This window comes from Pseudopodoces humilis, chromosome 21 (genome assembly GCF_049639895.1).
Source record: "Pseudopodoces humilis isolate 2021_Gansu_Grassland_sample_001 chromosome 21, ASM4963989v1, whole genome shotgun sequence".
Lineage (NCBI taxonomy): Eukaryota > Metazoa > Chordata > Aves > Passeriformes > Paridae > Pseudopodoces > Pseudopodoces humilis.
Window position 1 is genome coordinate 1,995,392 of NC_142220.1, and position 17,258 is coordinate 2,012,649.

The window sequence follows — 17,258 nt, forward strand, 5'->3', positions numbered from 1 at the left end:
CTTTCCAGCAGAAGTGAGGCCAGTGCAACATCAACGTGGGGAGGAGGAAAAGTAAAATAAAATAAAAGTTTTTCTGGGCTGTCTTGAATTCTGTGAGTGCAAGATCCCACAGAAATCCAGAGAAATGCTTTTCTCAAAGGTGACATCCATCCCTGCCAGATGCAACAGCTCCCATTTCAGAGCACTCAAAGGCTTCAAGAACAGAGCTCAAAAAGCAGAGTTATTTCTCTGGGTGATCTCTGTGCCCCGGGGTGAGATGCAGCCCTGCCATAAAGATCCCGCGCTGCTCAGCTACAGAAATCCATCCTTTCCTATTCCACATCAATTAAACTCCACTAATGAGTTCAGTGGAAGCAGGATCTTGGAGTTTGTGAGTCCTGGGCAGCACCAGCAGCCAGGTCTTTCTCAAAGCTCAATAATCAGGAGATTTCTGAGGTGGTGACCTCAAAGTGCTCTGGTTTGGAGTGTTCTTTATTTAGAGCCGCTGTTGGAGTTTCCAGTGAGCTCCAGGCTGTGTGCATGAGACCCAGGCACAGCCAGCAGGCACCCTGCATGCCTAATTAATGAGCTGATTTGCATGCCAAATGAACTTCATGCACAGCAGGATATTTACACAAAATTTTTACAGGGTATATTGACCAAAAAAAAATTCAGCAAAATAAAAAATCCTGGAAAGCAAAAGGCTGCAACTTACTCCTTCCCAACCAGAGGGATCCAGCAGGGATATCACAGTTCAATATGTCATTTGTACAAGTCTCAGTGGAGATTTTTTAAAATAAAATCTGTTGCAGGTTGAAATCCAAGTCGGTAACGAAGGGAAAGGCAAGGGCAGCATTTTTATTTTTAAAGGATAATATAAAATGAATAAATTGCTGGAACAGGTGTGTTTGTCCTGCCCACCCAAAACTCTTAAGCTGCATTTGCTTTGCCTGTGACACCCTGGATTTGCATACTCAAACAAGCTGAAAACATTGGTGTTGGATTATAATCTTTATTTTAATGAAAAGTTTGGAAGGAGTAAAAAAAAAAAATACATCTTTTCAAGACTTGTATTTAATTTTTTATATTTTTTCTAAAATTCCATTCTTTTCTATAATTTCATTCCTGTCTATAATTTCATTCTTGACTTTTCTATAATTTCATTCTTGACTTTTCTATAATTTCATTCTTGACTTTTCTGTAATTTTCATTCTTGACTTTTCTATAATTTTCATTGCTTTCCCTTTTCTGTCCTGTTTGACAAAGCTGTGCATTTTGCCGTGCAGGAGCACCCAGCTGCCCGTGTCCTGCAGCTTCCCCATGTCCTCTGTGGCATTTTATTCCCTCTGCCAGGCTCTGGGCAGCACATCTGGAGCCCACTGAGCATCTTTCAGCTCGGCTGGATGCAGACAAAAGGGAAAATTTTAATTATTGCCTTGCTGGCCACTGAGATCAGTGTTTAATGGTGCTGGACTCGCCTGAGCAGAGGCACTGACAGGAGAGGGTGCTCATGATTTAGGGAAGGGACAGGTCTGGTCCCCAGCCCTGTGTTCAGCAGCTGTGCCCGAGGATGCCTTGCAGCAGCAGGGAGAAGAAGCAGATGCAGGCTTGGGGCAGCTAATCCTCGAAATGCAGCCCTGCGGTGATGGTGAGCTCTCAGAGAGACCTTTCGGTTTCAAGAGTCAATTTGGATGTAAAAACAGAATCCAGCTGGGCAGGGTCAGGGCTCCAGCCATGGTCAAACGGCAGTACAGGCTGATAAAAAGGTTGGGAAATCAGCAGAGGGGTCAAACCTGCACGGAAATGTTCCCTCAGCCGGGGCAGCGGCGTTTGATCCCCGCTGGATCAGCACTTGGGAGCTGAGTCACGATCGTGCAGCCTCAATATCTGCCCTGGAGGCCACACAAATCGGGATTTCACAGCTCTCTGGGGCTCCTCGAGTGCCCTGTGCTGTGCCTGTGGGGGACACTGGGCTCAGGGAAATCAGGGATGGAACATCTTTCAATAAGGAGATGTTCCAGGCAGACACAAGACACAGGGATTTCAAGATGACTTTTGCTGCTTGATTTTTTAATCCCTTCCCAAACCTTCCAGTGCTGTTTGCTGATGCTCTGGGTGCTTTCATCCCCCATCCCTTCCTGCTTCGGAGCCCACTCGGAGGCAAGGCATGAGCTGGGGCTCTGCAGCCCCAGGTGTGACCTCCAGAAAGGTCCTGAATTCGCCTGGGGCAGATTTTCCTCTGGTACAAACCTCGGTTTTGTGTTCTCCCCTGGGAAATAAGGGTGGGATCACCTTTCCCTCCTGCCTTTTGTCGAGCTGTCTGTTCCTCAAGTGCTCAGACAACCATAAACACAGCTCCAGACCCCCTCCAGACCCACCTCCCTCCTCCTCTACACACAGGCAGCACACACCCAGCTCATCCTCAACGTTTTGGGCTTTTTTTTTTTAATTATTTATTTAGAAATAATAAAATAAGACATAATATATAAAAATCTGTACAATCCACAGTTTGTGCAGTACATTAGGAAGACTTCGATACAAAAAGGCTGCAAACAGGAAAATAGTCATGGACAACTGTCAGATGCCGAGATTGTTCGTCTTACAAGAGCTGCAGGCCAAAAAAAAGTCCTTAAAAAATCAGCTTCTGATGGGCTGTGGGGTGGCAGCTAGGCAGCACCTTCTACTTCACAATGTGGTGAGCAGCCAGAATGAGACATTACAGTACTTCTCAGTTTCACCTCGTAATCCATCGTGAGAGAGAAAACCTACCAGGACAAATTAAATATCACAGCCCTTTGTCTTTCTCCGAGGGCTTCTGCTAACGCAGGAGTGTCCCACGGCTGGGAGAGGGTAATTAAAGCCAGCTAATGAGTGAGGATTCCTACCCCGGCAGCTTAACCCAGGACAACTCGCAGGGAAGAGTCGGAGGGAGGGAAGCATCCCCACCTGCCTCTGCTCCTGTCACTGTACACAGAATTATGGGTCAGACAATGTGTCTCATTCAAGTATTTTCAGGGAAGGGCAGAAATAACATATTCCCCCCCAGCCCCTAAGCAAAAAACAGGATAAAAACTTCCGTGCGAGCCGGGAGAGCCAATTTATCCTGGATAAAGAGGCTGAACCGAGGCCTGGGGGAGGCTCTGGGTAGGGCTCCATCAGCTTAAAACATTTAAAGTTTAAAGTTTAAAGTTCAATGTCAGCATTAGCTTGGCCCAGGATCGATGGGAACTGAAGGAAAGCTGTCAGTCACTGCCTAGTCCTTAAAAATAATATTTTTTTTTAAAACAATTCCTCCAATTTGCTGCTGAGAAAGCCAAAATTGATGGCAAAAAGGCTCTTCCCAGCAGCTTCCCAGAGCCAGGGCTGAAATGTGGGATTCCCTGGCCAAAGACAAAGGGTTGTGAAAGAAAGAACAAGCAGAGATTAGCAATGGATTACACCTCAACACACCCCCCTGGACACGGCTCTGGGAGCTCTGCAAAAACGCCAGTAACTAGAACGTGTTCTCAAATGAAAAGTCCATGCTTAAAAAATAAATAAAGAGAAGTTCAGAGCATTGGGAATCCTATAAGGCTTGCAAGTAATTTGCTAAAAATCATGCTAACCTGTAGCATCTAGTCCTAGCGAGCCGAGACTGCTGAGCTGAATTGATACTTTTTTTTTGTGGCCTTTTCACTGTCTTCTCCTCGTCCTCCTTTACAGACTTCTATTTACATTTGGCTTTAAATATGAAAATACTTGATAAACTTTATAAAATGTACAATTTTAAAAAATATTTCTGAAAAACCGACTTGAAAAACAAAACAAACAAACAAGAAAAAAAAATAAAATAAAACAAACCCAAAACCTCTGCACCAGAAATGTTAAAGGGGAGGGGATTTTAACTCTCTGGATTTCTTGTGTGTCAAAGAAATGCGACGAATCCTGAATTTTCCATCCCCCCCATCTCTCATCTCTCCCTCAAAAATCTCAAGTATCATTTGGTGGGAGCATTGTGCACCTGGGGGATGCTGATCTGAGATCAGGTCCCCTTTCTCCTGCCCATCCTCCCTTTCCCCGTTGTGTTTTCGTGCCCCCTCTGTGTCACTGAATAATCTTTGGTTTGGTTTTTCTCCTTTTGCAAGAACATCACCGGTAGCAGCACCAGCACCACCCCGTTGTCTCCACCGCAAGAAACTGCAACCAGACCGCCTTTAAACGTCCACCCTTCCCTTCCTTCTCCATCCTCCCACCCCAGTAACAGCCTCAGCACTTGAACTTCATCCTCTGCCCTCTCCAGGAGCCAAATCTGTGTTTACCACATGGAACTCCCCCAGTTCCCACCCCGCCCGCTGCAGACAGCATCTTTATCAGAAAGCAGTTCATTGCAGGCATTTCTTCCGCCAGGCAGGGGCCAGAGGCCTGCACAGATCTCCGTGTGCAGAAGACACCAGACCTAGAACAAGCTGTTTTTTAATGGCATACAGTGATCCAATACTGCAAGAGTCGTCCGGGACTGCCACCCCCCGCAAGCGGGGGCCAAGCACAGCTTTGCTGTCTCCTTGAGCTTAGAGGCACAGAGAATTTAAAGCCTTCTGGGTGAAGGAGCCAAAATGCCACCAGAGCTTTGCTGAAGGTGACAAAATCCGCTCGGTGACGAGTGGAGGGCGAGTGTCACCCGCTGAGTGCCCGGCTGGGCTTTGCCGGGGAGGGAGGCAGGAGATGAAGCTCCCTTTGCAGCCTCATCCTCCCCAAGGAACCCCTCTCTCCACCAGATGGAAATCCACCTTCCTCACACCCTGCCCTGCTGAAGAGAAGCGTCTCGCACAAAGCGCTGCCGTCCCTTCGCCACTCCCGAGCGCTGCGCTGCCAAGGCCCTTTCCTCCTCTTCCTCCCTCCTCAAAAAACTCCTCCTGGGGACTTCTCTGCTGCTTGGCTCATCCGTGGCCAACTCCAGCAGCCTCTGGCATCAGCCAGCAGCTCCACGGCGTGTCCATGGCACAGCTTCAGGGAAAGCTCCTCCACTCGGAGCTGAGGGGCTGGGGCAGGCCAGGGAGGACACGCAGATGATGCTGGTTTGCTTCCCCCAGCTGAGTTTTTTCCCCCTACAAGAAAAGAGGGATTTTATTCCCCTCACAGAAGAACGGGGGGAAAGAGGAGGAGGCCCAGCTCACTTTAGATCCGAGCCTTAAGCCTTTAGAATAAGGTGCAAAATAAAGGTCTTTGAAAGAAAAGAAAAAAAAAAAAAAGAAAAAAGTCAAAACAAAAAAAGTGTCTGAGGTTTGATTTTTTTTTTTGTTTAAAGCAGCCTGTTTCTTTTTTTTCTTTTTTTCTTTTTTTTTTTTTAAATAAACTCCACTGTGCAAAACTGTGCATTTTCTTTGGTATCCACTTAGGTAGTTTAACGTAGTACTTTTTCCTATGTATACATATCTTTTGTCTCGTTTTTCCTTTAAACAGAGAATTAAATTCTCCCCCCAAAAAAATCATAATTTTGCTGGAGGCTACTGATTGGCCTGATATTACATAATGCCCCTTATGTAATTGGAAAGAGAGAAATTGATTCTAGCTATCAACTACTGGCCTCAAAAGGAGTTTAAACTTTCTGGCAACATTGGCCTCTCTGATCACGAGCTTTTCAACCCAAAAAGTTCAACACTGACTTTTTTTTTTTCCTTTCTTTTTAAATTACACAAGAGAAAATAAAAACTACACTGCAACAAAAATAACCATTTGTGTTCATGTAGTTAGCAGCAGCTTTTTAAAAAATAATTATAATAATAATAATAAGGCAGATTCTTGCCTTTGTTATGCCATTAAAAACATTCTTGTTCCCTAGAGAGAAGCATTCTGGAAAAAGTTGAAAAAAAAAATAATAATAACCCAACCAAAGCTTGCCTGCAAGTTCAAGTTTTGTAAAAAAATATATACATAATTTATTCTACAACATATGTGCCTTCTGTTCATACTTAGACATGTTTAGTGCTTTGTGTTTAGAGTTCATTTCCTGTCGTCCCTCCTCTGAGGACAGCCCTAAAACCAGCCTGGGTTCCTCGGGTCTGCTGCCTTCACGCCACTCTTCCACAGTACCGTTTTCTGCAAACTCTTCTGGGCCAACTTCTCAGGTCAACGAGCCCTTGCCCGACGGACACGGTGGGGATTTTGCCTTCCAGCCACGCGGGAGAGGCAGAGCCTGCCAGTCATATCTCCGACTCCCGCCGCAGCGGCCGCGGCTCCAGGGGCACCCCCGCCTGGTTGTGGTGCTCCATGTCCGGGTGGGTGTCCGTGCTCATGCTCTCAGGCACCCCCGTGTCGATCTCGTCCTCCTCCTTGCTGCTGAGGGCCACCTCGTTCTCGTAGCAGAAGGAGTTGGCGTTGGAGAGGATGTATTTCTTCTCCGCTAAGTCCCTGGCACTGCAGATGGGTGTGTTGGGCACTTCGTACGTTTTGTGGAACCTCGAGTAGTCCACTTTGTAGTAGTTCTTCTCCTCGAAGAGCACGGGCTCGTAGCGGTGGCCCCAGAGGATCTCGTTGGCCAGATATGAGCTACGGCACTGGGTGGTCATGGCGGTGGCCTCCACCATGCCCTCCAAGATGACCACGATCTCGAAGTCAGCATTGTCCATGTCCTGTTTGCTCAGGTCATACAAAGGGCTGTCCTCGTCGATCTCGTGCACTATTGTAATGGGGGAGACCAGGAAGATGCGGTCGATGCCGCTGTCAAAGCCCACGTTGATGTCGATTTGATCCAGGGGGATGTACTCCCCTTCCGACGTGATCCTGGATTTCAGGAGCTGCGCCCGCACGTGCGCCTCCACCAAGTGGCTTTTCCTCAGGTTCCCCACGCGCCACATCAGGCACAGCTTCCCGTCCCTCATGGCCACCACGGCATTGTGGCTGAAGACCAGAGTTTCGTTCCTCTTTTTTGGCTTAGCCATCTTTGCCATGACGGCACCAATGATGAAGGCATCAATGATGCAGCCCACAATGGACTGGAAGACCACCATGAACACGGCGATGGGACACTCGTCGGTGACACACCTGAAGCCGTAGCCGATCGTGGTCTGGGTCTCGATGGAGAACAGGAAGGCTGCGGTGAAGCTGCTCACCTGAGACACGCAAGGCTTGCTGTTCTCTTGGTTCTCCAGATCCCCGTGCAACAGCGCAATCAACCAAAACACACAGCCAAAAAAAAGCCAGGAGAGGATGAAGGTCAGGCAGAAGATCACGAGCATCCACCTCCAGCGGATGTCCACGCACGTGGTGAAGATATCGGCCAGGTAGCGCTGCCCCTTCTCACCCACGTTGATGAACTGGACGTTGCAGTGTCCGTCCTTCTTGACGAAGCGGCTCCGGCACTGCTGCCGGGTGTGGACCTTGCCCTTGCCGTTGCCGAAGCCGTTGGCCACGGCCATGGTGGACAGCTTCATGCCGTCCTCCTCCGAAGACACGATGCTGTAGCGGTTGGTTCGCACGCTGCCCATCACTACTGCCGGGGACTGAGGTGCTTCTGCTTTAGAAAACAGTCTGAGTTTCTGCAAAACCCTTTGGAGAAACAGTTTTGAAAGTTCTACAGGAACACACACACGCGGAAAAACCGGGCAGAGGCCGGAGTCCCCAGAAGCCCTCGGACCGACCAAGGACAGTCTGCTGGCATGCAGGGTGAGCTCAGCAAGCCACTGTCATAGAGAGGGCATGGTCTGCAAGAGAAAGAGAAATGGCACTTTAGATCCTGGAGGAAAAGCATGAGGAATCGAGGAAAATGACACCTGTGGACCCGCAGGAAGTTTCCTCTTTCTTAATGACATTTTCAGCAGTGCTCAATGTTCGCAGCTGTGCGTGGACAGGGGTCACACATCGTTACTGCGAGGAAGGAATTGCCCTTCCCGAAGGAAAGCGCTGAGGGGATCGTGTCACACCAGTCTGAACAATATTCGCTTTAAAGTTGGGCACGCAAAGGATCTCTCTGCTATTTATAACCGTGAGTTCTGCTTATTTTGAAAGAAACAATTCCCTTTAACATCCTTCTGTTCAAACACAAATACTGAAGTGGTTTGTAGCGACTTATGATGTGTCTCGTGGACCATCTGACCCATGACAAAGCAGGGAGAGAGCAAAGGGGAAGGTGGAGACAGGGAAGTGATTCCATGAAATTAAAGGACATACAATTGTTTTAATTAAGCTAAAAGAAGGAGTTGTGTATTCTCAGCAAATTTCACTGTTGCAGTTGCTTCTCTCTAACTCCACAAACTCATCGGGATTTCTGTAGTTTTTACGCTCAAGTTTGGCCTAAGTTGTACGTAAAAATTAAACCTTTTAAACTTCTCATCTGCTCCTGCTACAGCCACCAGTAAAACGTAGCAGAATCAGCTGAGTGCCTTCCTAACACCTTTAGGAGTGAGAGAGGAGCCCGAGGCAGCTCCTTCCATCTCCAGCGGGTGATGGTCCCAAGAGACCCAAGGGTCTGAAATGTCACCAATCAAGACTCGGCAGAAAGGCTACAAAACTCTCTTCCTGAGGGGAGAAGCCACCAAAAACTTGTTTCAGGGAGGTCTGGCTGAGACCCAGGTCTAGCTTTTAACAAGTGCGTCATCCATTAAGTCATGTACTGCATATCAGGAAATGGAATTGAAATACTGCAGAGGAGAAGGGATGCATTAAAGCAACTGCTCCAGCCACACATGGCCCACGGAGGGAATAAAGCTAAAGCCGGCTGGAGAAGAATGTCTGCTGTCCCTTTGGCACGGCATGGGAGGCTCCAGAACCATTTACAGTAGCAGGGGATTTAATCACGGTGCTCTTCCTAAATTAACGTTATCAAAACTCATCGGAGTTTGTCCAAAAGCCAACAAAACCGCAGCCACCGTGGAGCACAACCCCTGCCCGGCAGGACCTCTGCTCTTCCTCTGACTGGAATCTGACAACAGCTGGAGATGAGATGTTATCTCCTTTCCCAACAACAGCAGCCCCCAAAGCCCTGCCGAGGTGCTCCAAAAACTTGAGCGGTTCCAAACAACTCCGCAAAGCCCTCCCACATCCTCCGGCCACATTACAAAGGCTTGAGCTCAGCAAACACTTGTTAGGAAAAGAGCAGGTGACAAACAGCAACATCACCAGCTCTGTGCAGGCTGCTTTTCCCTCCAGGATCTCCTCAGGGTTTACTTTCACCTCCTCTTTTCCCCTCGCTCCTGTTTGTTGTGCAAGAAAGTGTCCCGCTGCCTCCCTGCCAAGATTAGTCATCTGTGACTTCAGCTCAGACAAGACATTTTGGCAGCTCTTGGCGAGTTCTGTAATGCCCGTTTGAGTGAAGCTCTCAGCACTGAACGCTTCTGGTGGAGCTTACTCTGGGCACTTACTCTTACTTTTACAGCTGTCGTGCCTCCAGTGTGCAAGAATCCACTCTTTTGCCCCCTTACACCTTTTTGTTCGCGGGTTTTCTCATTCCCGTCAGGATATCGTGCTCAAAAATACAAAAGAATTCTTTTAATGCTCACTTAAATTATTTGTTTTGGCCAAAACCCCACTTTTATTAGAAACCTGAGCGCGGCAGGGAAGTGAAATTACTGTTAATACATCCCACATAAAAAAAACTTCTTGAAAAGCCATTGCACTGCTCTGCAAATCGATCACTCCCATAAACCACATCCTATAATCACAGTCATGTTTGACTTCCACGGTCAAAGCCTGTTTTGTTCCAAGCTGATGGAAACACACAGCCTAGGAAACAGTTTATTCTAAAGTTTGGTTTTTTCCTTTTCTTTCACAGATTTTAGAGGAGAACTTTTGGTGGAGGGGAAGATGTAACATTTGAGGTGTTCGAATACACAGCTTCTCCCACAAAAGTCTCGACCTGAGGACACTTGTTTGGATTCCACAAATCCCTGAAATCCTAAAGCCAACATCCTGTGGCTGCATTTAGAAGTTTGGGACCCGAATTTGTCATGTTCCTCCCCTGGAGGACTGAGCACCTCTTCCCTCCTGTCCCGTGCCCGGATCCCTCCTCGCTGGTGGTGCTGTGGGAGTGGAGCTGCACCCCTTTGGTTCCAGGGACCCCCAAAGCTGGGGGTGAGCCTGGGGGCAGCTTTGCAGCCTGCTGGAAGTGCACAAAGCTCTGGCACACCCCAGGGTGGCAGAGCTTTCTGCCTGTTTTTCCAGCACAAAGTGCCTCTCCTCCTGCGAGTGCTCGGAGCGGGGAGGAGGATGGGATGGGTGGGATGGGAGCAGGAGCAGCACCACACACAGGGATCAGCCAGAGGGGCTGATCTTGCTCCTGCTCGTGGAAATACAGGTCCTGTGAAATGCCCTGTGGATCCACTGGCTGCCCCAGCACCTGCTCCGTGCTCACCCTGACCCTCACAACCACTTCCACCAAAAGTTCCCCCGAAAAACCCAGGAACAAAGCAGCAGGAAAACCTAATGCTACTTCTTATGGTGCCAATCCACCTGCTGCTCAAAGGCTGGACAACGCTGCTGCCCCTCACTCCACCCCAGCATCAGCTGCTGGTGGCACCAAAAATTCCAGGCTGATGTGGAATTCCATCCCTGCAATCCTCACTGGGCAAAGGGAGCCAACCCAGCACCACCGACCCACCCCAGTATCTGCCTAACTGGGCACAGCGCAGGGCAGCCAGACACAGAGCTGTAAATTCAATCATCACCAGGTGTGTTGTTATGATTATTATTATTATTATTATTATTATTATTATTAATCCAGGTGACCTTTCCTCCTGGAAGGAATGACAAGCAACACAGTTTGGAATCACCAGCAGTGGCAGGGACACGGGATTACTGGGAAGGGACGAGATGGGATGGGAGAGCCCGGCTGGCTCTGCTGCGAGGAGATGCTTGGAGGAGCGGGGAAGATGGGGCTGTGCTGCATCTGCAGCATTTCTGAGCCAGCATTTGGGGAAATGCCACCGTGAGGAGCCCAAAGCTTCACCCTGAGCATCCCCCTCCAGACCTGCCCTGGTGAAGGACGCTCACATCGCAAGGCGCAGCAGGAGGGGATTTGTGCAAAGGTTGAAGACTGAGAGACAACTCCGGAGTGCAGAGGAGCAGGGGAGGGGTAGAGAGGAGCAGCAGGGAGCGCTTGGAGCTGTTATTCCCCGGCTGACGCCACCGAGCCCTGCGGAGCGAGCCGGGCACATGTTGCCAAGAGAGCACCCGCACCACATCAGCCAAGCGCCCTCCCTGCTGCCCTCGGAAAGCAGAACAAAGCGGCTTCTGGCCTCAGCCAAGCCTGTTCCCACATTCCTGCTCCCTCGCTGCCGGGCACAGCCACCCCTGTAACCTTTCTCCTTAAAAGTCATTCCCCAGGGCTCCTCCGCTGCTCCGGGCACGACTCAAGTTACACGGAGCGGCGAGCTGCCTTCAGGAGAAGGATCTGACCTTCAGGGACAGGCAGCGAGGGGGAGAAAAAAAAGCAAAAAGAGCACATGATGCAGGGAAATGGGTGCGAAGAAATAGGAGAAAGGGAAGGACAAGTGGCGCTCGCATCTGCTGTCCTGCCAAGGAGACGGGCTCGGGGTATTTGTAGCTGGTGACAAAATAACTCCGAGAGGAGCAGCCATCACCAGGGGGTGTACGCGGCGCACCGGCTGCGAGGATGGAAAAGCAAACAAGTGTAAAGGTAAGGCTGAGCCACGGAGTGCGGGCAGCCTGCGGGGTGGGGACAGAGCCGCGGGTCCGGCTCAAGCCAGGCCAGCGGCACCTGCGGGTCCCCAGCGTCCCCCGCCCCGGTCACTGACCCCCCAAATCCATCTGCCTTTGCTTATCAGTATTTTTTCCTTTCACTGTCATGAGCTAAGCTGAAACAATACAGCTCTTCGCTGCCTCCCCAGATGGTTTTTTTTTTATTATTATTATTATTTTTATTTTGCCGCTTCCCATTTTTTTGGCAGGATGGTCAAAAACACAGGAGCCTTCCCGTTCGCATCGTGTCGATGAATGAAGCTACAGGTTCATTTCACAGCTCTCTCAACCATCCCGGACGCTGAAACCGAGTGCCGAGACTCGCCGCTTCTGCCCTCCCTCCGTGCAGGAAACAACAGGCGAGAAGGAGGCGAAGGGATGGAGCGGTGCGCTCCGTGCGAACTTCCAGCCCTTCCCCAGGATAAAATATCCCGAGGGGGGGAAAAAAAAAAAAAAGCGGGGAGCAGCTGGTGCATGGAAAGTTATGAGCACAAACAGATGCTGAAAGCAGATGCTCGGGCGCTCCAGCCATACCTATCGAATTATTTTCGGCGCTGAGAATAGCTCCGTGAGAAACGCAGGAGTTCCCCCTCTTCTCCGAGCCGCAGGCAGCGGCCGCTTTATCGCGGGGGTATCGCGACAGCGCGCGCGCCGCGCATCGCCTCCGCTCCTCGGGGAGGCGGGGAGAGACGGGGGCAAGGAGGCGATTCTTACCTGCGGCGGCAGCTGGGGAGGTGCCGGCGCGGAGAAGGGGTAAGATCCGTGGCGAGGCCGTGCCCGGTGCCCGCTCGGCTCGCACTGCGCTCCCGCCCGCCCGCGGCCCCTTTTTGCGGGCGGCCATGGCATCTTTAATACGGGCCCGCCGGACACGCCCCCCGCGCGCCAGCAGCCAATCACAGCATGGGGCGGGGCCCGGGGGGCGGGGCCTAGGAGGGACCGGGAGCGGCGGGGATGGAGCGGAGCCGGGATGGAGCCGGGATAGAACCGGGATAGAGCCGGGATAGAACCGGGATAGAACCGGGATAGAACCGGGATGGACCCGGGATAGAAGCGGGATGGAGCCGGGATAGAGCCGGGATGGAGCCGGGATAAAGCCGGGATGGAGCGGGGATAGAGCGGGAATGGAGCGGAGATGGAGCGGAGATGGAGCCGGGATGGAGCCGGGATGGAGTGGGAACGGAGCGGGGATGCTCCGGGAACTGAGCGGGGATGGAGTGGGGATGGAGCGGGAACGGAGCGGGGATGGAGCGGGGATGCTCCGGGAACGGAGCGGGGATGCTGCGGAGCGGCGCGCAGAGCCGGAGTTCCCGCTGCCAGGAGGAACCCGGGAAAAGGCTTTGGGTTCCTCGGTCATCGCTGCGGGGGCTCCTCGGCTTCCCGGTGCGGAGGATCCCGGGAGAAGGCGCCGGATCCCTGGATCCCTGGGCTCCCGGTGCAGAGAGTCCCTGGGTCCCCCCTGCGGAGGATCCCGGGAGAAAACGCCGGGTCCGGGATCCCGGGATCCCCGGTGCTGGAGGTCCCCAGGTTCCCGGTGCGGAGGGTCCCGGAAGAAGGGGCCGGATCCCTGGATCCCCGTGCGGAGGGCCACCCCCGGTCCCCGGTGCAGAGGGGGCCAGGAGAAGGCGCCAGGTCCGCGGGTTCCCGGTGCGGAGGGTCCCGGGAGAAGCGGCGGTGGAGAGCGGGGGCGGCCGCGCTCTCTCGGCTCAGCGGGGAGGCAGCGGCGGTGCGGGTTCGTTCCCCGGCTCCGGGACGCTCCGGTTGCGCCCTCGGGCACCCGACACCTGCCGCCGGCATCCCCCAGCCTCCCTCGGCAGCGATAAAGGCTTTTTCGGGACTTCACGGGGAGTTTGGGATGGTCCCGCGTGGGAGCTGGCTGCCCGCTCGCTCCCGTTCCCAGGTTTAGGGCTGATGTCCGAGGCCCCGGGAGGTGAGAAAAAATACCGGAGACACAAAAGTTTCGTTTCTTTTGTCCCTTTTTTTATTTTAGCGAAGGGAAATGCTAAGGCGCAGGGTGTCCCATCCCAAACTCCCGACCCTTGCAGGCACGAGAAGCCAGCCAAGCACAACACCGCCCCTAAACCGAAAATCCTTCTCCTTAACGAAATGAAACGTCCCTTCCAAAACAAAGCTTTGATCCCCGGGCTAAGATCTTTTGGAGCAAGGCAAGGACGAGCCTGGCTGCAGTGCGTGGGATCCACGGCTTTGTTCCCTGAGTCACCTGTGGCAACTCGGCCAGGCTGGCCAGGCTTGAAATATGCAGAAATCCAAATGATTTTTAACAGCTTGTCCTCCCTACGGTGGACGTGGCCTAAGACAAAGAAAGCAGGGATGAAATGCCTGGCCGGGAGCCTTGCAGGAACAAAAACAGCCTTGTAAGCACAGCCTGAAGTTTGGCAAGCTCCAGCTCTGATGGACAGTGCAGGGGTGTTGGGTTCCAGGGCAGGTGTCGGCAGCAGGACACTGTCCCTGCCCTCGGGAAGCGACAACAGCTGAAATCCAGCCCGTGGTGCGCTGGAGAAATAAAGTGGCTGCTGAATGCAGGGGGGCAGAGCACCGCAGGCTTTAGGAATTGCCACGAACACCTTGAATTGCACCCAGCACTGCGACAGCAGCCCCGGAAACACCCAAAAATGAGTGCTGGGGATGCTCCCGGGAAAGGCAGCGGGAATCAGCAGCGGGAATCAGCAGCAGGTCAGCCTGGAGCTGCTGAGGGGTCGGCCTCCAGAGAGCTTCTTACAATGTCCAGAGCAGGCTGTAAATAAGATTTCTTATTTTCCACAGCAATGCCAGTGCCTGCAGTCTCTCCTCGTTGCTTAAACTCTCCTCCTCCTCCTCCTCCTCATTAGTTTGCTCAGTTTCCGAGTGTGCCACGAGCTGCCTTTAAACACTCGGTGGAAGATCTTTGCCCAAATGCTCTCTCCTGGCGCAGAGGCTCCAGGAACAGCCTCCCCACGCTGCTGCTGCTCCATCCAACTCCATCCCACCAACTGCCATGCCTGGCACCGGCCCTGTTTGCCGAGCTCCCCGCATCCCCAGCGAGGAAGTGCCGCTGTTATTGTTGCAGCAATAAACACAACGGCCGAGGGCAGCTGGTTCACAAGCGCCACATTTGTGAGTGCAGGAGGAGCAGAACTGACGTGCTGGGGAGGGGGAAGCAGAGACAAGTGCTTCTGCGAGTTGGGCAATCTGGCGAGTTGGGCAACCAACGCTGTTTGTGAGTTGTTCTTTCATTTGCAAGGGGAAGAGAAGTCCAAAACTTGCAAGTGATGGATCTGGAAAGCAAAAATCTATAAAAGGGGATGGCAGCAATTTGTTTATCAATTTAGTGAGAGGAAGATAATTAAATCCACAGGATCTGAAAGATACGGGCACAGCTCCTGTACCTGTATCTGAGAAAAAAAACCCTCGTGTTTCTCAATTTGTGTACATCCCATGAACTGCTAAAACAGCAGTTCGAGGCACCTTGTAGTATTTCCAAATCTACGTGTCAGTGAAATAAAGAGATGTGACCAGCTCCTGCTAAGAGATGCTCTGCTGGGGGGTGGCTGCAGCAATTCCCTGTGCAAAATCCCCAAGATATTCCAGATTGCAGCCCGGCTTTGGAGCCTCTTACTCAGCCTTTACTCATGCGAAGTGGCTGATAAAAAATACAGCCCTACTACACATTTATCTGCCCAGATGAGTAAGGCTTACTCAGCCATTCAGCATTTCACACGAGGCAGGGGAGAGCACATACATCACCACTGTTTCACAGCTTGCTCAAAGTTGGGGCAGCTCTGCCCAGAAAGCTCTTCTCCGAAAGAAATATCGATTCTAAACCTAATTCACACGTAATGAAAACCATAACGGGGCCCTCTGCGTGGGCTCCAGCGAGAGAAGCCCTTCCAAACTTCCAAACAGGGAAGCTGAAGTTACAAGAAAAGTTTCTAAAAAACCCTTTCCTGTTGCAACAAGCCAGGACAAAGAGGGTGAGACAGCTGAAAACTTAACCCTCAGCGCTGAGCAAGGGGTTCCTTTTCCTTCTCTCCATGAATGCTTTTGCAATCTGGTATAGCCTTGCCTCAGAAATCTCTCACTGAAATATCAGAAAAGTGGTCAAATATCAGAAATGTTCATGGGCTGAGAGATTTTTCAAGGCAGGACCCTTTATCTGCAGAAGAAATGGTACCAGGGGAGAGGAAGAACATTGGAGAATTTTTCTCCCCTTTTGCTGTCGCAGTTCTGCCCTCGGCTGTCACCACAGCCACCCCTGTCCCTCAGGGGGATCCTGCAGATATTCCCCCTGGAAGGAAATTTGGGAGTTGTGTTGCAGGCCCAGACCCCCGTGTCTCACTCCACAGGAGATGTTATGAAATTGCTTTTTCTGTCTTGGCGCTGAAAGGACCTAATTATCAGATTGCATTAGTCCTCATCTCTTCAAGTGGCCAAATCTGCTTTGGTTCTCAAGGATTTTATTGCCAGCTGAAAATGGCTTAATTGTATTGTACTTGCAAAGAAAACACGGGCTGGGGGAATCAAAGCTTTCCACAAGAGGAGAAGAAATGCCATAAATAACACGCTGGGCTTTTATTTTTTTGGGTCTCACCATTTCCATGCATGTAAACTGGCATGAGTGTGCCTTTCTTCCCTAACCATGAAGTCAACTGGAAAAAATTCCTCAGGAAAAGGTGGTTTCCCCATTCCCAGTAACCTCCTGGGGTTTAGGCATTAACTGGATCTTTATAGGTCTAATGCTGGGATCTCCAAGGGAAAATGAACCCACGCTGGTAAGAGAAGGAATGGGGAAATCCAATGAAAATTCCACAAAACCTGCACGTTTGATAAGACTTGAGAGAGCAAATAAATAAATTTGAAAGCAAATGGGATCTGCTTGATAAAAATGGGTTTGTCCACGGGAGGGATGAAACTGGACAGAGGAAATTGGATTTAGGCTTTATGTACCTGTGAAGAATGGAACTCATAACCCCCCCTCAGCCACATTTGTTTCCTTAACCGTATGTTTTGTGTTCAAAATCTTCACTTAAGATTTCAGTTAGGCCTTAGTTAGGCTTATCTTAAAGGCAAATCACCAGCCAGTCACTGTATTTTGGGGAAAAAAATAAATATATTCTCAGTCCTTGCTGCTGCAGGAGGGGGATGTGGGGAGCAAGGTGAGGAAATCTTGAAATACTGAATTCCAAACAGAAATCCACTTCTAGCAGGAGCTGTACCCAACTCCCAATCCAACAGCAACTCCCAAATTCTGCCAAGGAAAACTCCTTTCCAAAGCTGTGTTCCATGTGGCTCGGTTCTCACCAAATTAAGATGCCTAATTTAAAGCATCTTCAGTTCCCAGCTGAAATTTCAGACCCAATAAAAGGTGGTGTTGGGAAAAAGGGAGCTCTGAGCTCTCACTGCAGGGTCAAAGGTGTTCAAACAATCAGGAAATGTTCATCTGATATTTAATGTACACCTGGCACATTCCATATTTTCCCCAAGCAGGCAGGTCCAGCACCATTCAGGGATCCAGGATTGTGGATAACCTCCCAGAAATGCAGTAAATGCATCTGGCATTGTTTGTGACACAGCAAAATTCCATGTTTTTCCTTCTCAAACCATCAGCTGGGGCA

The 17,258-nt window shown here is 50.8% G+C and overlaps 1 protein-coding gene and 1 long non-coding RNA gene across 5 annotated transcripts in view; one reads left to right on the plus strand and one right to left on the minus strand.

Annotated features, from left to right (window-relative positions):
- The window catches only part of KCNJ2 (potassium inwardly rectifying channel subfamily J member 2), a 53,752-nt gene extending 41,265 nt beyond the window's left edge, over nucleotides 1-12,487 (minus strand). For 2 of the 4 annotated variants that reach the window (XR_015774317.1, XR_015774316.1), the window contains exon 1: nucleotides 12,364-12,457. Coding sequence is in view for 2 of the 4 variants with exons in the window: in XM_005530690.3 (XP_005530747.1) it covers nucleotides 6,159-7,442 (1,284 nt within the window). In the remaining 2 variants the exon portion in view is untranslated. Of the gene's footprint in view, nucleotides 1-2,428; nucleotides 7,659-12,183 lie in introns of those variants that run through there. The other 2 variants (XM_005530690.3, XM_014259462.2) reach the window with 2 other exon arrangements.
- On the plus strand, nucleotides 10,754-12,159 carry LOC106628583 (uncharacterized). Its single transcript, XR_001332001.2, has 2 exons — nucleotides 10,754-11,587; nucleotides 11,859-12,159. It is a non-coding gene; the product is annotated as an uncharacterized LOC106628583 (long non-coding RNA).
- Nucleotides 12,488-17,258: the final 4,771 nt, after the last annotated feature.